Source organism: Patiria miniata, unplaced genomic scaffold (assembly GCF_015706575.1).
Source record: "Patiria miniata isolate m_02_andy unplaced genomic scaffold, ASM1570657v1 HiC_scaffold_17, whole genome shotgun sequence".
In the NCBI taxonomy this organism is placed as follows: Eukaryota; Metazoa; Echinodermata; class Asteroidea; order Valvatida; family Asterinidae; genus Patiria; species Patiria miniata.
The window spans coordinates 15,173,363-15,196,541 of record NW_024037055.1 but is presented as its reverse complement, the minus strand read 5'-3'; the positions used below and the strand labels follow the sequence as shown (position 1 = coordinate 15,196,541).

At 39.4% G+C, this 23,179-nt stretch overlaps 1 protein-coding gene across 2 annotated transcripts; it reads left to right on the top strand.

Annotated features, from left to right (window-relative positions):
* The first annotated feature begins 1,252 nt into the window (after positions 1-1,252).
* Positions 1,253-23,179, top strand: LOC119723940 (conserved oligomeric Golgi complex subunit 6-like). Of its 2 annotated transcripts, none has more exons than XM_038194856.1 (19): positions 1,253-1,608; positions 2,266-2,409; positions 3,784-3,855; positions 4,741-4,799; positions 6,080-6,191; positions 7,062-7,144; positions 7,699-7,769; positions 8,736-8,829; positions 9,146-9,222; positions 10,115-10,258; positions 12,301-12,365; positions 13,538-13,629; positions 14,759-14,873; positions 17,493-17,624; positions 18,845-19,012; positions 19,950-20,057; positions 20,626-20,679; positions 21,229-21,308; positions 22,626-23,179. In XM_038194856.1, the coding sequence occupies exons 1-19, from the start codon at positions 1,429-1,431 to the stop codon at positions 22,771-22,773; spliced, it is 1,998 nt and encodes a 665-aa protein (XP_038050784.1). In that variant the 5' UTR covers positions 1,253-1,428; the 3' UTR covers positions 22,774-23,179. The 2 variants fall into 2 exon arrangements, with proteins under 2 accessions (XP_038050784.1, XP_038050783.1); XM_038194855.1 differs by having other exon boundaries at positions 1,254-1,608; positions 6,080-6,184; positions 7,055-7,144.

Here is a 23,179-nt window from a genome sequence, read left to right as displayed (position 1 = left end):
TCAAGGGGTGTTGGTCAAAACCATAAACTCCTGTATGCTATGCAGCCAGGAATCATGCTTAAAGCAGAGTTAGCAATGCTGCAAATTTATCTATTATTGAGTAAATATCGAAGTAAACATGAACTTTTAACAAAAAAAAGGAAAAGAAGAAAAGCCAGACACAGAAGTCAAAGTACAAGGGTGGCCCCACAATAAAGACTTACATTCATATACATTCTTTTCATCTAAAACACATGGGCAAAGAGGAAAAAAACACAAAGAGAAAAAATGTTGACACAAATTATTAATAATAAGAATAGCCGTCTTTTAGTACATTTTTAGGTGATAAATAAACTCTTTGTAGTTAGTTTAGAACAACCCTTCCAATTCTAATACCTCAAGGTGTAAATTTGACACCAGTTTGTTTTTGCAGTGCATGGAATCTTCATATTTATTTGAATAACTCATATTTCTATTATACATAAATACTGGTATATGGCATTTAGTTGCATTTACAAATATAATATTGGAGGTAAACTATGTTCTTTTATTTGTAAAATAAAAATGATGTTCTCATACATTGTATTTGTAAAATAAAAATGATGTCAATCACCAAACTGAAACAAAAATTGTTTTTTTTATATGTCTTATTGACAAAAAAAAAGTTATTAGAGAAAAGAGTTTAGATGACAAATAGCTTGATTCTATATTTCATCACAACCTTGCGTTTTAAAACTGCTCACTTCTGATTTTGGTTCGGTCCGGTCCTTTTACTTAAGTGTTCGTCTCAAGATTTCCATCTCGATTCTCGAGTACTTTTAAAGTTTGGACGGTACGTTGAGGCTTAAGCTATAGGGACCGTTGTCAAGTCGGGGTGTAACAAACATTTAAATTAAGCTTGCCAACAAAGTAATTGTGCAGCTAATATATTTGCATTCTGAAAAAAAAAATGGTGATAAAGAAGCCATAATGATTCAAAACTGTTACGAAGTTACAAAGAATTTCTTAATACAGTGATTTCTGAACCATTTGGTAAACAGTTCAAAAAGTTTTATTTAGTTTGATGCCGCCTTTTAGCTGACTCTATTCTAGCATGGCCATGCACGATTTAGAAACGGTAGGCCCTAGGCCTAATCAGAAGAAAATTTTGGCCGGGAGCGCAACACTTGTTGTTTTCTAAAACAATATTGAAATGTAAGCACTAAAAAAAAATCAAAATCTAGCTGTGGGTTTCTTCAGGCTGCTGCCATATGGCTCCAACTATTGGTGGCGCCCTTTGAATCGTCCGTGCGTTAGAGTCGTGGATGTTGACGTGTAAACGTGAGCAAATAAATACTTTTCAATAACACTAGTCGTAACTCAAATCATGCCGTATTATAAGATTTCACCGTGAAGCATTTTTTTTTACCTGGGTTCCTGAAGCACGATCAAACACTGATCAATCAAAAGATGTCTGCCGGCACAGCCACGGGTACGGGATATGGTTTGCACGCTGACGTGTCAAGCGCGAGCGAACACGAAAGTGCCGCCGTGGGACAGCATGAAACTGCACAAGAGAATGTCCAATCGGCAAACCCACTCTCCAGAAAGCTGAATAAAATACTCGACATAAGACTGGAAAATGACAAGGTAAGTGTCACTATCACGGCTCGGAGAGTTTCTTTTAACTAGGCCCTAACTGTTAGTGTTTCTACCTCTTACTGAATTAAGGGTGCCATTTTCACCTCAAGTTTTTGGGAAGGGGAGCTTGCAATTTGGGGGGGGGGGGGGGGGCGATTCCCATATCTGGCCATCACTAACTTCAGCGACCTATAACTATCACTATCAGCTATCAGAAAGTGATAAAATTTCCTTAAAAAGTCAAATTTAGCGGGAAAAATTTACTGAGAAAACACTTAAGAAATTTTCAGACAGTCTCATATGGTTTGTGCACAGGGTGACAAGTGATGGCCAGATATATATGGGAATCTTACCGGCACCCATAGTCAATGTACATTGTACTTTTTGTAGGCCTTAAATTAAAACAAGAGTACTGTTTAGGCAAGTCTAGTAAAGCTGGTCCTAGAGTGCACACAAGTGGATCCAGATTCCAGAATCTCACCTCTTTGTGTATCTGCTGTACACAATGGCCGGGAATTCAGCCTATTCTTTTGGCATTGTACTAATTTGTATTGTAATCCTACACAACAGCACTGCCCGAATTCCGAAGCCCCTAATGTACACCACACTCATAGACCTACCTGTAATTTGTGTTCAATAACTGAATAATCCTTTTCTTTTGTACAGGATATTTTGGAAGCATTAAAAGTACTGTCAGCATTTTTCAGCCAGAACACTTTGCGAAGCCGTAGGAATCTGCGTGGCGACATTGAAAGACGGAGCCTTGCAATAAGTGAAGATTTCGCCGAGGCATTTGAAAAAGTTAAAGGGGTAATAACAACTTAACAAATACTTGTTTTGTGATAGTAGGGACCATCAGAAATTATGCAAGTACAGAAAATGTATCAGACTGGGGCCTTGAGTGCAGAACAAAAATGTGAAAAATAAATTCAGGCCAACTTATTAACTTTTATGTTTACCAATGGAATTAAACCAATATATCAGATCATATAAACTAGGCATTTAATGTAGCCAAATTCATCAGCTTTGTGCAAGAGAGTGAGATTAAAGCTATAGTCCATCATTTGTAATTAGTGCATTTTGTTCGTTTGAAGCAACAAAAGTGTTCAAAATCTAATGAAGGATACTGAACAACTTAATTGATCAAGTTTCAGCTCAGCTTCAGCTTCATATTCCGAGAAAAACAGCATTCTAGGATCTCAATTTAAAATCAAAAGTTGCTAAATCATGTTTCGAATTGTTTTGAATTGCAGTTGTACACGATGTCGCGCACTGATCCGACAAATTATAGCTACCCCGTGCGCCTGTGCATCGTTCCAATGCTTGTGCGTGCTGCGCCGAATAACAAAACGAACGACTAATTTAAATTTTCCTACGGTGCTTCTTAAGAAGCACCATTGGAAATGCCTCCTTTTGTTGATCCTCAAAATGAGAGCTTGCCAGAAAGGATAATTTCACAGGGAGTTTAGTCCCCTTACTATCTTTCAACCAGCATGTTTTTCAACAATAATTACGCCAGTTACTTTTTTGGATAGCTGCAAATGATGGACTCGGGCTTTAAAACGCCATACGAAAAAAAATATTCACTTTCAGAGTCTGCCCTTTTCAGCTTGGCGTCCTGCATTCAGCAATGTCGATACAGTGAAAGGTGTGTGCTGCAGTCAAAAGCTTCTGAAGGAATGCAGGGTCACCCTTGATGTGATTGCACACCTCCTCTATCGTTTGGCGCAACACACGATCAAGGAGGTGTGCAATGACATCAGGGGTGATCCTACATTCCTTCAGAAGCTTTCGGCCGCAGCATGCGCCTTCCGCCACCTTCTCCAGCGCTGTATCAACATTCGGAAAGGATTTTTTTCGAATGGCATTTAAATCTCACCCTCGTGCACAAAGCTGATGAAACTCGCTCCATAAAATTTGTCATGCCTTGCTTACATGATCTGAAATTTTGGTTTAATTCCATTGGTAAACACCAATTATTCAGGATCAAAAGTTGGACATACATACATGTTTTTTTGACACATAGTACATTTAGGTATAAATTACGTGTATTTTTTTGTTTATTTCTCTGTTATTCCTGCATGTGTGTGCACTTGTGATGCTCAGTGTTGATATTTAATCTATTTTCGTAAGGTATATTTATGATCCATTGCTGAAACAAATAGTAAATGTAATTTGTTTCAGGGCCTAGACAGCATTCACAGTGATGTTGAGTCCATGAGATCAAGTTGTCAAGAAATGACAGGAAGACTGAAGGTGAGTTGTTGTTATTGTTAATAAAATTGAAATAATAATCATGAAAAGGTTTCGAAAACGGTCTCTGACACATTTTGACTCTCAATAGGGCATATTTGTGACCTGTTCTGTCAAAATCAGACTTTTCTGGGCATAAGGTCAAAAATGAGATTCTTGCATATTGTTAAAATATGTACATTTTCTTTCTAATAGGTGGTTTAATTTTTGAAACCGGTCATTCCTGGGCAAACTTATGCTGTATTGAAGTTCATCGTGTCGAAAAGTAGAAACCGGAGAAAATGGCAGTTAAAAGTTTGGGGTCTATTTTAAGACCTGTTTCAAGTGACATTTCTTTAACTGATATACCTTAACAAATCATCAAAAATATTATATTTAGAGTTTTATAGTATATTTGAGACATGTTCAAGGTTACAAATATGCAAAAATTAAAAATAGAAAAGAATCACCCCCACAGCGTTTTTTGGCCTTATCTCAATTTCAACCTCTGCCCGGAAGCGTCTGCTTTTGACAGGACAGGTCACATTTACCAGAACTTCAATGTTGATTTAAAAAAAGAAAAGCTCAGCATTCTTTCATGAATGACACTCTGTATCAATGTTATTTGACATATTTTGCGTCATAAAATCAAACAAGTTGGGGGAACGCTGAATGAGGTCTTGAATGGTGTCGGAAAGTCTCAAATTTAACACCATTTCTCAGAAAAGAGGCAGCGCACCACTTCAGTTTCATAGGCAACAACTACTATGACACGATGGACTTTTAGTCCATAATTTTGTAGAAATGACAAGTTTGTTGTAAACGCAAAACAAATGTACTTTTCAAATGATATTAGGAAAGTCAATATTAACTGTATTTGTTTTCTTTAAACTAAATTTTGATTGACAGGCAGCTCGTGAACAGACGTCCGATTTGATCAGTAAGACAACGGACCTTCATAAAGAAAGGTGAGTATATGGCAAAGCACTGTGGCTTGCAATAGACACCGTGCACAAGTACGCCCTCAACGGTCACAGAGAGAAAGTTGGGGGAGACCATTGGGAAGGAATTAACCTATCGCGTTAGAATTGCATCAACGCAGCTTGTAAATATTGTCCAATTACATGATATACAAAGAGACGCAAAATGCGCAAAATCTGAAACAAACAAAAGTTAACATTCACAATACCATGTAGGGTTATCTATGGGGCGTGGCTAACTCGCAAACAGCGATAGGTCAAATGTGTACAAATGTGTACTGCTGGAGCTCTCTGTTTTAGTGACTAAAAGCGCCCCCTAAGTTCATGCACAGAGTCCATTGTAGGCATGGCTATTAGCGAGGGAAATAAATTCGTCTAGGAAAGACGGATTTTTTTGTGGAATCCCGATTATCTTACGATTATCGTTTTTATCCAACTTTATTATAATGGTAGCATGTGTCTCTTATACGATGCTTTCCTCCAAAGCTAGTCCTCAAAACGCTTCAGGGTTATTACCCCTGTTCGCTAGGCCATAAGACCACTTTTCTGCAGCCAAGATCAGCGCAATCTGGTCTCTACCTTCACAGGTACCAATTTGTACTCCTGGGTGGAGAGAGGCAATTGTAGTGAAGTGTCTTGCCCAAGAACACAAGCACCACATATATGTACCTTGTATATGTACTTGTTCTTCCAAAGGTACTAGGGCTGTCCATTTTCGATTAATTTAGTACTGGAGTACTCAAAACTGTGTTAGACCGAATATTTAGATATTCAAAACTGCAACTGAAAAAGTTGCACAGAGAGTGTGCCAGTTATAATTTGTGTGCGGCGATCGATGTATGGCAATGAAGTGTTTTGCTGTAAGTGTTTAACTGTAAAAGGGCTTTAACCTGCTATCAGGGTGTGAACAATGAACTGCCGTCGAAAAAAAGGGGGACCTGACAATAAGGCGCCGTAAGGTGAATGTACATACTGCTTTTCTTCTTTTTTTTCCTTTTTCGAATAAAATTAATCCGGTAAAACGCCATTTGAATGTTTGGTTAACTAAGTCGACAATTGACTCGACAGTATATTAACTAAGTCGACAATAGACTGGTTAACTAAGTCGACAATAGACTCGACAGTATATTATTCATTTCCGTCACAATACCACTACAGCTTACTCAAACTTTTGAGCCATTCTGAATCAATGGAACGTAGAAATATTTTGCGATCTGAAACCAATTTTACTAGTTTGCCTTGTTTTGCCTTGTTTTATTTGTTTCCAGCCAACAGCTTGATATGAGAGCAAATGTCACTGACGCATTTCTGGAAAAGTTCCAACTGACAACCAATGAAGTCATGGCTCTTAGGGGACCGCGAAATGGACAACTTTTACAGGTGTGTTCTTTGTGTCAATTTTGTCATGCGGCAAATGAATAAATTTACCCCATTACGTTAAAAAGATTTTCTTCAGTAGGGCTGTGCTGAATATACTGAATATTCGAATATTTACTCATAAACGAATATCCAAGTAGTATTTTTTTGTCTAATCAAATAATGGACACAATGTGAGTGGCCTTTAGGAGATGATGAAAAACGTATAAATTGTGTGGATTTATTGTGTGTCAAATGCCACACTTTTTAGTTGAATACCACTTTTGTGCATGATATGAGATCTCAAATTTCTTCCTTAAATCGGTCAAATATCAGCCATTTTGCCAGTTATTCTTTGTATTATTTTCACAAAAGTACAGTAAAGTTAAGTCTGTCACAAGCCAATGCGGCCCATCAGGCCGGCATTTATCTCCGGTTTCAGTAGCAGCTGAGAATACATCTACTCCCCCTGGATGGGATGCCAGTCCATCGCAGGTTACTCCCCAGCTAATGCCGGTACCCATTTATACTCCTGGGTGGAGAGAGGCAAGTGGGGGTGAAGGGGCTTGCCCAAGGACACAACATGTGGCCAGCAGCTGGATTTGAAACCCCTGACCCTCTGATCATGAGTCACGAACCCTAACCACTAGGCCACACTCCCCACTTATTTTCACAAGCTCTTCCTAAAATATTTGACAAGCACAGGTGAACGCAGATCCCGAGAATTTTAGGCTGACGCGTGTATTTGAATATTCGATCAAGTCCAAGCTGGAATAACCGAATGCTAATTTATTTTAAAAATGCATAATCCCAGGGAATAGTGGAGACATCAAAACATTAAAGATAACTGTCTTGAACAAATGTCTTTTTTCCTCCACATTTTTCCAACTGCAGGAGTTCTTTGCAGCTCTAGAACGAGTCAAACAGATTCATAATGACTGCAAGATTCTGTTACGCACTAACCAACAAACTGCTGGGTATGTACAAGTTATTTTGTTCTCCAAATATTTTCTTGCATTGTAAACTGGACAGTAGGGATTATTTTCCTGCTTGAAAAATGCCCAGCTGTACATTTATTGGCTTGAATTTATTATTATTATTATTAATAACCTCTGGTTGTGAAACCACAGGCATGCAATTTTTCCTCAGATCCGCTGATTTCCTTGTTTTTGACTTCTCATGAATGCCATTACAAATTGAAAAACACTGTACAAAGTCTTGTGTGGTTGGGAATTTCCTCGTTTTTTTCTAAATTCCCAGTTGCATGCCTGAAACCAAGGATTCCCCAAAAGTTTCTAAGCACCTGTAGAGATAAGACAATGAGAGGAAAGTACAGTTTCAGAGTTGGGAGGAAAACCCCAAAATATTGTTCTGGGGATAATCCACAGAATCCAGTAGGGACTGAAAATCCCATCCACATGTGGCCAGGGAAGGAATCGAACCCGGGTCACAATAGTGAAAGGCGAGGAAAGATCTGCTGTGCCAACCTGACTCCGTTGTTTTTAATTCAGTTTTTTTTTGTACCCTACAGGCTTGAAATAATGGAATCTATGGCGCTGCATGAAGAGACTGCTTATGAACGGCTGTACAGATGGATTCAAGGTTTGTAGTGCTTTTGAATTAATCAACGGTGGTTACAGATCTGAGATGCCAGCCTCTCTAAAATTTTATTTTTCAATTTTGCTGGTCCAAGCCTAGAGACTTCTTTGTACCTGACTGATCAAACAACAGGAGGGCTTGAATTAACTTTCGATCATCAAATATGGTTAACCCAGGGTTCAACTCTAGCTGTAGCCTGCTAGCCAAAACAGCGACGGGCTAGTCAAGCTATTCCTTAAGTAGCCCAGCTGGCAAGTCAAAAAGTATTGGGATATGGCAAAAAATAAAATTTAAATTCAGAAAGCCAACCTGTTTCAATGTGTGTCTAATTTTATAAACTTTAATATCAGGTTAAATATCAAATCTGTTTATTAAAAACACTGACAAGATTGCCTCAGGATACACGTTTTACATGTATGCACATTGTTGTTTATGAGACACTCTATAAAAGAAAAATATGCGGGCTAGTGAAAATGCCCGCGGACAAGTTAAGAGTCTGTTTCAGTAGCCCTGTTGGCTAGTGAACGAAAGTTGAGGTCAATCCCTGAATCGTGTGTGCTCTTGGACCAGCTTTACTAGACTTGCCTCATCTATAAAAACAATCAGTGGCGTACCCAAGGGGGGGGGGGCGCTCGGGTTGTCATATTTTTTTTTTAGTCCCACGATTTGACCTTGGTGATATGTTTGTGACCTATTTTCGAGTAGTATAATAGGGATGTAAGTGGCGCCACCAACGTCAAAATAGTCCGTCCCCCCAAAAAACAATTTTTTTCGCACGGCCAACAATTTTGGACAACTTCTTTTGAACGTTTTTTTTGCCCCCCCCCCCCCCCCCCCCGCAAAATCCTGGGTGCCCCACTGAAAACAAACATAATAACAGTCACCATGTACATTTTAACTCAGTACATAAACGATCATCAATACGTTTAGCGTAATATGGCATAATTTTTATAATTTCTACCACAACAGGAGAATGCCGTGGGCTAACAGGAGACACTGTGGAGATATCCGCCTTACACTGTGAAGCAGTGGCAGCCTTGCAAGACAGAACTGTGCTGTTTAGGTGAGAACCTCTTAAATTTTCCGAAATAATGCTGTTTTCATTGACCATGTATGTATTGTAAGAAAATGCTGATGTTCACAAAAATATAAAATGTCCAAGGGAGCTCAAAGTTTGCATATTCATTAAGCATTATAATTTCTTTTTTCTATAAAACATCCCTTCCTTTCTACCTGCATTTATTTGTTATATTTGTAGATGTTTTTAACTGAAAATCATTATTATTGTCAAATTTAATTTGTGTTCCTATTATAATAATGAGCCCAGTTTACGGCCACAATAAGTATTTATTCGGTATATATTGTTTGCCAAAAAATAGATATACTCTTGATGAATTTGGTACTGCAAGAAGAAGTGCCATGGTGAGGGGCTTCATTGAAGCTTTGACAAGAGGAGGTGAGTGTGGGTAGTTAGCAATTTGGGCCCAATTTAAATATTTGGCAATTTAAACTGAAAATCTGGGTTTCGGGGTAAAAAAAGCATGGCAAGAGCCAACTTGATAAAACAATTGCAGACATTAAAGGGCAAAATTTAATATTGAATTTACATAACCCCGCCGCCAATTTATCGCAAATGATAAATAGTTTCCACTCGAATTATTTTTTCTCAGTTTTTCTCTCTTTCACTCGAGGGGTAACATACTAAGTATACAGTGTTTATACGTCGGTGAAGGGAAAAACCTAATATTGAATTTACATCACCCCTAAGGAAATTCCATCTTATGAATAGTTTCATTATGGTACCTGCTGCAACATCAGATTCGAACCAGCCAACAGATCCCGCAAGCTCAGTGGTCAAGTGGTAAGGCATGTGCACTAGATAGCAGGAGGTTGTGGGTTCAAGTCCCACCCGAGTGATTTGTTTCTCACTTTTTCTCACTTTCACTCGGGGGAGGGGGACACATTGAGTTCACAGTGTTTATATGTTCGTGAAGGGCAAAACCTAGTATTGCATTTACAACACCCCGACGCAAATTCCATCTTATGAATAGTTTCTTTGCGATACCTGCTGCTACATCAGATTCGAACCAGCCAACCGATCCCGCAAGCTCGGTGGTCGAGTGGTAAGATATTTGCAGTAGAAAGCAGGAGGTCGTGGGTTCGAGTCCCACCGGAGTGATTTTTGCTCTTTTACACTGGGGGGGGGGGGGGGTAACACACTGAGTATACAGTATTTATTTGTATTTATATAATAGAGCAAAATATTGAATCTCAGAAATTGTAATTTTGTTGAAATGGATCAATAAAAAATCTTATCTAGTCAAATCTAATCTCATTTCCCTTTCCAGGACCAGGTGGTACCCCACGTCCCATTGAGTTACACTGTCACGAACCTCTACGCTATGTAGGCGATATGTTTGCTTGGTTGCATCAGACAACGGCGTCGGAAAAGGAACACATACAAGGCTTTCTCCGGCTTGCCACATCACAGTGTAAGTCTACAGTATAACATGTACTTGACATGCATATTTATGAGCTAAGCAGGCTTCTGTCATTGGACCAAGTGCCGCTGTCGTAGATCATGTGCTGTCATTTTCAACAAGTGTCGTAAAGCACTTCGTTCCTCCGCAGTTGTGCATCCCTTCTCCCTACAGCATCCCCTCCCTCCAGATCCTGCTGAATTATGATAGGAGCTTCCTGCCAGTCGCTGTAAACATCTGGACTAAGCTTCCCTCTGACGTCATCGGGCAGCCTTCAAAGGATGGGGCTCAGTCACTGATCTCTATAAAGACTGGATAGCGGATAAAGAGCCGCACAATGAATGCATTTGACGCCATATTGGTGAGACCGGTGAGACCGGCTGGTGATCTACAAAGGACAAGTTGCCGTCGTTATAGACAGCATGATTTCCTTTGTAACGTCACGGTTCACTTTTTAACCACCACCACTGACCGAGGTTTACAATTTTTCTCACGTCGTGGTTTACTCTTTTAATGCCGCAGTTCACTTTTTCGGCGTTTTGGAAATAATAATCACTACGGAAATGTGTCCTTTTTAGAACATCATAATTTGTGTACGTGACCAAAAATGCGCGTCAACTGTTGATACAACGCACGCTGTATATGCGTAGAACGTTCATAATATACGCGGCCATCTTCGTGAGACCGGGGGCGAATTGGTCAATATGCAAAGTCTACTGTGTGACTGGTGTATGGTTATCCGCTATCCAGTCTTCATATAGAGATCAGTGGGCTCAGTGTTTTTAAGGAGGTTGTGCACCATTTTTTTTTGCTCAGCCATACATAGTCCCAGGCTTCATGTATAGTCGTGTTCCCTAACGTGGCGCACTTCGAAGCTTACCCAACTTTCCTCGTGTAGTGTTGCCAAACCTCTTTGTTGATAAACCTCAAATTCATGCAGTGAAATACTGGTACTTTTACCTTTTTAATGCTTGCTATTTAACCTCTGTGAACAATTTCGGTTTCATAAAATTTAATCCGAAATGCAAAAACGGTCGCGTCCGGAAATTGGGCACAAATTAACGGAGTGTTCCCTAACGTGGCGCACTTGAATAAATCTCAGAAAATTCCAAATTAACATTTAAGAATTTCTGTAAACTTGATAAATTCTGATAAATCATTATTAGCTTTACTTACAAACCCAGCCAGATGTTTGTCAGAAATTTATTTTCTTATTTTTCGGGGCATTTTCAAAGGGTTCACTTTGCACTTGAAAATAAAAACGGAAACTCACGCCAAAATAATTTTTTCTTTTAACTTTGTAACGGGTAAATAAACTCGCGATTTATGAACGGGAGTGTTTAGAACTTGATGAAATTTCACTTTCTGTGAAATTTCAGTTAAAACTTTTGCTCTAGCTAGGCGCTACAGGCGAAAAATCAAAGTGCGCCACGTTTGGGGCCGCGCCACGTTAGGGTACATCAACAATATATGTATTAAAGTTCAGATTAGTCCAAGCACGCTTCTAGGCTCTATTTTTTAATTCCTATTAACCCTATCTCCCTATCGTCTTTTACTAGGAACTGGACCAATTCCATCAAAATCCATCAATCACTGTGCGTCCAATACAAAACTGTACATGACATACATGTGATGGAATCCACCACTGATACACTGGTTGACATTCATGGACTTGCTACACATGGCTTTTATCACAATAGCAGTATAGCAAGCTAGGCAAAATCAATCAGATACCCCTAGCACTGCTTCAGGCCATTAGGCCCAAGTCCATCATACTCCATCAATATTTAGTCACGCTAGGCCTTCTGGACCAAGTCCCCCAAAATCCACCAAAAGGGGGAGGGGATGGATTTGGATGGAGTTTGGGTGGTTAGGGTTAATGCTACTGTGCGTGCTTCTAGCCTGTTGTTTTTCCCATGAGATTTTTTTTTCTTAAATTAGATAAAAAGCATCTTGGCAGTAAAACTAGCCATCATGGCCACGCCCTAACAACTCCCCCCCCCTATCATACATGTTCCAGTCCCACTTATCTTTAATTTTTTTTTCCTTTTTAGCAAGAAACAGTGACATTGAGGATGTTCTTGGGCATATCACAGAGGGAGTCTGTCGGCCATTAAAGGTATGTACTTATTCAAGTAAAGATGTTCTGTCCGTGCTATTTTGAGTGCACCCAAAATATTAGATTTGTTTTTTAAATTGCTACTTTTGTAGTATCACAAAACTTACTGAGCCAAAAATTTATCCACAATTACATGTCATTATGGAGTGTTACTTGCATCAAATTCAATTGACTAAAATAGAACCAGGGCACAGCGGAAACAACGAAAGAAAGAAAGGACAAAAGTGAAAACTAGCAATTAGATTTGAACAAGTCAATATTTACAAGAGAAATGATACCGGAAGATGACGCATTTTGGAAATTTCCGTTATCCAAAGCCGTGAATGGGTGGAGCATTGTCACAATGCACGCGCCAAGTGGTTGCTGTTATTCGTTGCTTCAATGCGTGACATCGCCTAGCTGCAATCGTCTGAATGAGAACGTGTCCCAGATGCTGATTTTGAGCGCAATTCTAATATGCAACTTTGAATTGAAATCAGAATCTTAGAATATTGTTTTCTCGAACTATACAACATTCACGGATCCCAAAATTCATCAGGTTAGTTGTTAAGCAGACAGGGCTCTGGAGTGCTCTGAAACGTGCAAAACTAAATCGGGCCCACTTTACTCACACTTTAGCCAGCAAATTTCTCCAAAAATTCCACTTGGGCAAAGAAAATGTCTTCAGTATTTCACCAAGCAAGTTTGCAGACTCAATTCAATTTTTAAAGGAGACTTTTCTTCAATATTTTGCACATTAGAGGGAAGTCAAGTGATTTTAAAATCGGGCTAAATACTAGACTGGTACATGCCCAACCATGGTCCAACTATTTGAAAAGACTGAGTGACCTCTTCATTCAGTGTCAATAGTCTGGTGTCTTGACTATGGAGAAATGTGTAGTAAATTGAGACTAGTTCCCGCTTCATGCCACATGTTTCTTAAATTCTTTTGGCATATGGTTGATTGATGCAGTACTGAAGTTGTGTTGGACTGGTTGTTTTAGGTGCCAGTCTATTTTCTTGTTTTGCATGTTTTCAATACCTTAAGTTTTGGGACTCTCATACACAGTATTGAGAGTCCCAAATTTTTGGACTAGTTGTTAAGCACCCGTCTTTAGATTTTTACAACTTTTGTTGCTTCAAACGAAACAAATGCAAAAATGACAAATGTTCTACTCTTCTTTAACATGCAGGTTCGTGTGGAGCAGGTCATCGTAGCAGACCCTGGCCCAGTACTTCTGTACCGACTGACAAATCTGTTGAAGTTCTACACGCATACTATAAGGTAAGCAGTTGTACATCTGTGCATTGTTCCAAAAATTTAGTCGTTGATTATTCTAACTTGGACTTGATCATACATTCAAATACTCGAAATGTAATGATTAAAGGGAATATACATCATTTACTTTTGCTGTAATTTTCAGAAATGGATGGAATTGGGGGGTTGGAAATATATAGCAAATATAGTTACACTGACTTTTTTGAGGTTTTGGGTTCGAAAATGCTATAAAAACCAAGAAAAACAATCATTTTCCTGTAGTCTGGTTCCCTGACTCCATTTAAGAAGAAACAGAGCAGTTTACTTACATTGGGGAATTGTAAGGTCAGGGAACCAGTCTAGCAGGCTTGTACCCGTTCATAGGTGTGTAATCGATTGCAAACAAGTGCAATGGTCAACTGGGGCCAGTATTTGAAAAAAAGCCAGTTTTTCCCAATGCTGGTCGGCCAATCAGCGTTGGAAATTGATACAAAAATACCACTTTTCTTGAAAATGACAGTATACCAGGTGCCATGATTTTACAGGATGCTTTACACTGTCATTCACTAACAGTCCAGCAAGGTATTTCAAAATGATTTGGTAGTTTTATTTTTTGATGTTTGCAAATGTTGTATTTTCCCTTTAAGTTGAACATGTGCCAGTCTAAACTGGCCAACGATCGGGATTTGCGTTTGCCTGCGCTTATTTTAAAATTGACAAAGACGTTATTAAAATAATAACAAAAGAGATAGCGGAATGGATTATTTTTACTCCATTATATTGTTGTATCCATTATAGTTATACTCCATGAAACCAAAGATTTTGCAGGTCAACTTAAATTGTCAATGTCAAAAATAAAATTTCAATTAAAAAAATTAGGTATCTATTTAACACTAACAGTCCTGAATCCGCCCATATAAATTTATGGAAAGATTCCCATATCTGGCCATCACTTGTCAACCTGTGCACAAACCCTATGGGACTGTTTTCTTAGTAAAAACTGCAATATTTTCACAGCTAAATTACACATTTTAGGCCATATTGTCACTTTCTGATGGCTGATAGGTCACTGAAGGGAAAAAATTAGTGATGGCCATATATGGGAATCTTTTCAAATTTATCATTATCAATTTGAATTTTCATTTTTTCCTTTTAGTCAATTTCTTGGGAAAGAAGCCATGCTGCTGTCATGTCTGGAGGAGCAGCAGGAGCTGTGCCAAAAGGTTTTCTTCAATGCACTGACTGTCCTTGCTTCCAAACTCGTGGATAAGGTTTGTACAAATAAGTAATTTTTACCTTGTTTAAAGGGAAATTACAACATTTGCAAATATCAAAAAATAAAACTACCAAATTATTTTGCAATACCTTGCTAGACTGTTAGTGAATGACAGTGTAAAGCATCCTGTAAAATCATGGCACCTGGTATACTGTCATTTTCAAGAAAAGTGGTATTTTTGTATCAATTTCCAACGCTGGTCGGCCGATCAGCGTTGGAAAAAAACTGGCTTTTTTACAAATACTGGCCCCAATTGACCATCGCACTTGTTTGCAATCGATTACACACCTATGAACGGGTACAAGCCAGCTAGACTGGTTCCCTGACCTTACAATCCCCAATGTATGTAAACTGCTCTGTTTCTTCTTATATGGAGTCAGGGAACCAGACTACAGGAAAATGATTGTTTTTCTTGGTTTTTATAGCATTTTCGAACCCAAAACCTCAAAAAAGTCAGTGTAACTATATTTGCTATATATTTCCAACCCCCCAATTCCATCCATTTCTGAAAATTACAGCAAAAGCCAATGATGTATATTCCCTTTAAAGCTTTGGCAGGAGTTTCTACATGTCACTTGGTGGTCGGTCAGTTGGTTGGACGGTCTGTCTGTCCCCGGAAAATTGACCAAAAGTGTGGTGTGCCATCAGCGTCGCATTTCAATCGATTTCATTTTTAGCTCTGGCAGGGATCATTTCCATGCATTTTATGCAAGACTGTCATGCAAGACTTCTTGCAACATGGCCAGCGCTTATTGTGCACTCACACTTTTTTCTATCCTCCTAGGGAGTACCAATTGCCACTACCTATTTTCTACCAGCTTAGGGGTTCCTGATAACTATTTTCTAGCTTCCTAAGGGGTTTAGCCTTGGTCAATGCTCTCGTCGTTATTCGTCCCGTACGCGGTCAATCGTCGGCATATATCCTCTCACGCGCTATGCACATGCATGTAAAAATACAGCGCGAACAGTGACCTCATGCGGCCACTATTTTTTTATGCAAATCAGTTGGGGACGATCGAGAGCTTTGGTTCAATCGTTGGCAAAAGCTTATGTTTTTCTTTATTTTGCGCTGGATTTGTAGCGCACGACCTCGTATGCGAATACAGATAAGTGTAGGCGGGGCTAATATGTGGAGTGTCCAATCACACCTTGGTAAATCCGGACGTCATCAAATTATTTGCAGCTATTCGCCTTTTGCGGACGTGACAGGAACCACAGTTTTTGTGCATTGGTGCCGTGTGCAGAGACACACAACGTGTACGTGTATGGATTATGTACGGTGCCACGTTTCACTATACAAGTTTCCACGCAACGATCGACCAATAAGAAAACGACATTTAAGGTCAGCTAAGGCTATTAACATAATGAGCACCACCCCATAACCTCACATGGACGATTGAACCAAGGCTCTCGATCGAGAGCATTGACCAAGGCTATAAGGGGTTTCATGATGCCTGTTTTCATACTTAAAGGGGTTTCTTCTCAGGAGATTTCAGGGGTTTCTCTAACCACTTCCTATTTTTAAGCTTTGGCAAGAACTTCTACATGTCACTTGGTGGTCGGTCGATCGGTCCTGAAAATTAACCAAAAGTATGGTGTTCCATATTGCCATCGGTGTTGCAGTTTTCGGCATCACATTTTTCAGCTCTGGCAGGAATCATTTTGATCGATTTCATGCAAGACTTCCACGCAGGACTTCTTGCAACACGGCCGGAGCTTATTGTGTATTCACACTTGTTGTATCACTAATCCACTAGTCATGGTCCCCTGCCACTCTGGAAATCAAGGAAAAACCTTGAAAATTAGTTTTCATTTTTCCATTCATGAAAACTGAGGAAATGGGAAAAACACCAAAAATCAGGAAAAACTCAGGAAATTTGACTGTGACCCAGCAGGCCAGTTTGGCGTATGTGCGTCTTGTGCCATGTGTCCAAGCTGTGTCCATTGACTGGAAGGATGGCTCTAAAGGGAGAAGGGAGGCCGTTGCTTGTCAACAAGTTACCTTTGTACTATCAGTATCTTATCAGTATTAGTTGCTGTGCTGCAACCACCCCTTGACTCCCAGCAACCTCATTAATGTGAACATATTACGGGGGGACATCAGGGAGAGCTCAGGCAATTTTGTCTTCATAAATTGCTTGGAACTCTGCTAGTGCCAAATCCTGTACAAATGTAGGGAGTAATCTCGATAAGTGTCCGGAATAAGTTGCGGGAAAGTTCATCGGCAATAGGCCCGTTGTAGCAGGTATTTGTTGAAAAACTTCCCTTTAGCATTTTCGAATAATTTAGTATTCAATTTCTCGAACTCGAACTTGATTGAATATTCCAATTTTCGAAATGCTTTAACATTAACATAACACCCTAAACTGGCCAATGATCGGGATTTGTGTGCTCTTGCAGTTCTTGAAAATTGACAAAGATCTTATCAAATTAATACAGAGAATGGAGCGGCTGATATGTAACCAATTTCAATTAAAGAAGAAATTTGAGCTGATATTTTCTTGTTTGACTCTCACAACCAGTAAAGCAAATCATACATGTTTGTGTCTGAAGTAATCATAAATGTCCATTTGCAAGAAAAATGAACATCAATCACAAATTTTGTACTGTACAGGTTGAATTGCCTCCTGCAGACCTTGGGCCGACTCCAACTCTGACACAGAATTTGGCTCTTTTAAGAGAGATACTTATGTCTCATGATTCATCAGTCGTTCCTTTGGATGCCAGACATTCCGATTTTGTTAAGGTAAGTAACGTACCTCCTCCGGACAGTTGCTACTGTGAAAGGCATATGGGATCATTTCCTTTTTGTGAATTTTGTTCCTTTCCAATAAAGACACCAATCAAAATCCAAAGAAGAGTGTCCAAAGTCTAACCTGTTGAAGTTTCAGCTCAGTGGATATTACACTTTTCGAGAATACATTGGAAACCATGCACAACCTTTTGATCACGAAACACAATTTTCTCTATATAACTCTTTTTTTACAAAAATCAGTCAATTGACTGATCGTTGGAAATCACATACATTCCCTGATTTCTTCTAAACAACAGCAAGCCAGACGGAATAATTTCACGGGATGTTTAGTACCAGTACAATCTTTAATCCAAATAAGCTTTTTAATAATAATTTGGTGGGTTACTTTTGGGATAAATGCAAATGATCCTATGTGCCTTTAAGAAGGCCAAGAAAATAAAATAAGAATATAATAAGAATTATGCAGAATCTACATTTTTTATTTTGATAAAAAAAAAAAATTGAAACTTAAGGCTCTGTCCCACCCTATTTTTTGTGGACTTCGTCCTGCATTGTTTTGAACATTGGTCTTCAGTGCAGTCTTGTCGCACCGTGTAGCTAAACTTGAAAGATCACAACAAATGTAAGTGGCATGGGTGGCTAGTGCATAAAACGCTCACCTCTCACCACTGTTGCCCGGGTTCGATTCCCGGCTGCAGGCCATATGTGAGTAGAGTTGCGCGTTGGTTCTCTCCTGTGCCACGAGGGTTTTTCTGCGGGTTTTTCTCTGGGCTCTCCGGTTTTCCTCCCTCCGGAAAAATCAACACTTTCGATCTCAGGCTGTGCTCCCTGGTCAGACATGAGTCGTATGGTGGCTGCCTAAGGCGCCTTTACATGCCAGCGGCTTGACCACGTTGTAGCCGCATCCTTGGCAATTCAGCTTCTCAGCTGCCAGTAAGGATGATTAGCCTTCCAAAGTATTATTATTATTACGAATGCAGAATAAGCAGTTTAAATCGCATGCTAGCTGTTTCGTCGTCCCCCCCCCCCCCCAAAAGAAAACAATTTAAAAGACCTATATTTCTTCTGGCTAGTATAAAAAGTTAAAAGATTCTATCCACCAACCAACAATATTTTTTTCCCGCTGTAATAGCCCAAGGCTAATTCCATCTTATAAAATTATAAGCTGAGCGTATACTTGTATTGCAACTGCCTTTATTTGTTACGTGCAGATCCTCGGTTGTGTGCTGGATCCTTTGCTGCAGATGTGCTCGTTGTCTGCGAGTCGGCTCAACCCCTGTGACATGGCAGCGTACATGATCAACTGTCTGTATGCAATGCAGTCCTGCTTAGCGCTGTACGAATTCACCGACCAACGCTTGGAAATGATAGCCGCACAGGTATGTATTGACAAGATTTAACCCTCCACCCCTACCCCCTCTGAGCTGTCTGAGCAGTCACAGACTGTCAAAAATTTCAGTCCCTTCCCCTGCTATGCGTAGACACAGGCTTGCCACCAACAGACAGAGAATGTTTCTAGTAAGCACTGTAACTAGTCAAATTCCATCAACGGACTAAAAACGGGGAAAACTGGCAGGCACAGCTGACTTATCAATCACCTACAGTCAAGGCAGAGCTGCAGCAAGTTGCATAAACAGTCACATTTGGTTGAGCCTGCTTTATGTCGGCAAAGGATTCCTATTTGTTAAAAAAACAAGGCTCTTAAATTATTGTGACCGTTGAGATGGCTTAGGGCCCGTGACCATTCAGCCCCGGTATGAAAAGGGCCCCCCGTTAAGCTCGTCCCCTCCCAAGAAGTCCTTTCGTACCGTCCCAGCTACCGGCCCAGGAGCTGGTCCGGTTGCTAATCAGGAACTCCTCTATCCTGGGGTCTATTGTTTGCAAGTATTGACACACATAATATATCCCTGAAGAAACCTGATTGTGGTTTTCATCCTTCAGCGCGAATGAATAGAACACTTTCGTCGGCACAGATCAAAACCCCTGCCATGCGGTTTCGCGCACAATGGGTCCGTAAATTACCAAAGAGTTTGGGAGGATTTGATCTTACTTAATCCGATAAGTCTGCTATTGTTCTGCTCAGAACGTTCTCGGAAGGGCAATAAATTGATGCGCCTGACTGACTTCAAAACTTCTGGTCAGACAGGACCATGTACCGGACGAGACTGGGCTGAAGACCGGACTGGCTTTGGACCGGACGAGGTACCGGGGGGCCCTTTTCATACCAGGGCTGAATGGTCACAGTCCCTTAGATGTCGGCTAGAACATAAACGTTTGTAAATGTTTGTAAAGTTTTTATTTATTTTTTATGTGCAGATATCAGCCCATCAAGATACGTTGGTCAATGAGCAAGCTTCGTACGTGCTGTCAACAGTGTCTCTGATCCAGGTGTACAGCATTGCCCAACAACACAAACCCTCAGAGGTAAATTTAAAAACCAAAGGAACTTATATGTTGCTATTTTTGTAAAAATGTGTATTTCTAAAGTGCATGTATCCACCAGTATTGGTGCTCAAGGTTTAGAACAGGCATCAAGATTTAGTATGATACTGCCGTGGCATCATGGTCTGTAGATCTGTGGGTAATACTACAGGTTGTGAGTTCGAGTCCAGCCTGTGGGTTGTGGTGTTTTGTGTCCTTGGGCAAGACACGTTGTCACAACTTACTTCTCCCGCCCCACCCAGGAGTAAATGGGCACCTGTGAGGGCAGAGATGGTCATTGTGTTTGAAAGAGCTGAACGCGCTTCACAAAATTGCAGCATTGAGCTGTGTACTCCCAAGCGAACTGAGATGACCTAAGGAATGCATTGTGGCCCCATGAGCAGGGTTAATAATATTGTGAAGTGCTTTGATAGTTGAAATCACTATACCGCTTTGAATTGTGCCACACAAAATCTGTGGCATGTAGTGTCTTGAGGTTGATGCAGAGTCATTTTTCTCAAACAAAATATTGTGTAAGAAATACCTTTTCCCTTTTTTTTTTCTTTTTTAGGGTCCTCTGTCATTAGTGCATGGTATGGATACAACAGCACTCAGATCTGCAATGGTAAGACATTTCAAGAATTTACCATTAAAAAAACATGTTTGTAAGTTTGTGTTGAAATCGTCCTTAGTTTAAAAATGATCCCCTATGACTGATCCCCCATTCTTTTCATACATTTATGTTTGGTTTAACCAGTCACTGCTTTTAGTTTTAGGGGGAGGGGGGAAATGGATCTGGGCTTTATATTTCAATCTTTATAACAAGATGAGATATGGCTGTTGATAAAGGGTGACCCCCAAAAATGCAACCCTAAAACATTTGCCTTAAAAAAAAAAGGGATTGGTGGATTTTTATGTTTCTGGTATCAGATTATAGCCAAGAGCTGTTTCTTATAAATAATGAAACAATAATGAAATTGCTGAGAAAATGCCAATTATGTAAACGTAGTCAATATTCATCCTGTACACAACATACATTGTACACAACTAAAGAAGTGGCGTCTGGATACTGCATTCTTTCCAATTTTGGTGGTGTCTTTTTGTTCAATATTCCATTTTGTTCATTTTATCATTAAAACAAATTAAATGAATATTTTTGGTATTTTCTATCTAGGTGCGATTTGATACTTATCTATCCTCCCCTGATAGTTCAATACTATCACAGTGCCATTTGATCAACAGTCCCGTTTTGAGGTAAGTTCATTTTGAAAAAGTTCGTATTTTCGGGATGCCTAATCATGGAAAAATACAGACACAGCTATCAAATGAGTTTATAGTTAAGTTCAAAAGTTGTGATTTTGAATTGTTCCAATATGAGTGGATTCATAGAAAAAATCAAAAAATAAAATTTTGTCCCAATTTTCTGCGGCTTTCTCTGGAGCAAAATAAAATTGCTATCGGCGATATGGATATCAAAATAATATTGAATAATCGAGTAATATCGATACATCGACGGTGCTTAAGGCTTACCTACTGCAATGGTGGTCGAACCAATCACAGGGAAACGGGAAGGTCACGTTGACATTATATGATTTATATATGGAACCCATATGATTGGAACCCATGTGAAGAAGTATTATACCAAAAAGCAAACACAACACAACCATTCAAAATTTTACAAACAAGTGTACAAATTTGAAAGTGTTTTCTTTTATTGTGTATCTGGGTCTGTCCTCACTAACGGTTACAAAAGTGTGACATTTAGAGGGAACCAGGGACAGGAGTCAATACATGAAGTAATATGTTAACTTTTCCATCTTTCTTCATCCAATATCTCGGTAAGAACATTGCCCACTAACAAGTTTGATCAATTTCTCAGGTTTCGAGAAATTATAGAGGATTATCTTCAAGATTTAACGTTCATAACATGGACAGACATTTCATTTTTATGTGATGGGAAGCAGTAAATAAAATACATGAATTATCCCAAATGTGTTCCTAAATGTAAAGCTACCCATTGAGAGATTGCCACTGGCCAATCTCAGGTTAAACCTCTAGGTATTTTTAACTACAAAGTGTACACATCTTCAAGACTTCATGTTCATAACAGGGACAGAAATTTTGTCACAAATTTCTGTCCATGTTATGAACATGCATCAAGTCGCATCGTAATTTCATAAATACTTAACAGGTTGCTTTAATGTTGAATGATACCAATTCTTCATTAGATATGTAATAAAATGGAACATGGGCTGGAGTTACTACATGTATAACAAGAACATGTAGTTTGATTCAAGAGTGTCCGTCCATGTTATGAACATTATCCTTCATTTCATCTTAAAGATGGCCGAGTAATTTCCTACATATCCAGTGAATCAGCCTAATTATTTATCAGTCCAATCACGGATAATACAGGAATGTTTAAAAAACAAAAATTAGCAAAAAACCTGCTTTGAAATCCACCTCCCATGTCTCACCCATTGAGTTATAAGTTATAACCGTTGGTGTAGACAGACTTATCTACTTGTACCAATATTTCTAACCAAAAGCTGAAAAATTTGTCCTCTTCAGGGAAGAGATCACCAAACGAGGAACGGAGCTTGTTTGTGGAGCGTATCAGTTATTATTCGACAGCATCACCAACCCTGCAAACGGTTACCAAGAACCGAAGAGCATTGTTATAAGAACGCCAGACCAAGTCAGGGCACTTCTACTCTAAGTCTGAAGTTGGTACCCGTGGGTGTTGGGGGGGGGGAAGTTAATGGGTGGAAGGGGGTGCATGGGTGAAAGCGGGTGCATGGTTGGAAAGAGGGGTGGTAGAATGAAGATGACTTAACTTAATATTCGCTCTTTATAAGGTGGAATTGCTACATCTCTGATATATAAATTTAATATTTGGTTTTGCCCTTTAACTTAATTTCAAAACCCTGTTTAGAAAAAATAGTGTTGTCTAAGGCCATGCAAGATGAACAAATTCACCAGCTTACTCAAGTGGGACTCGAACCCACAACCAAACGAAATGATGTCAGTGAGGAGCAAATTTTAAAATTGAATTAATTTAATATTCTACCTGTATTCTATTTTTCGTAGTTTTATTTTATTCATATACGGTCGAACACCTTTAT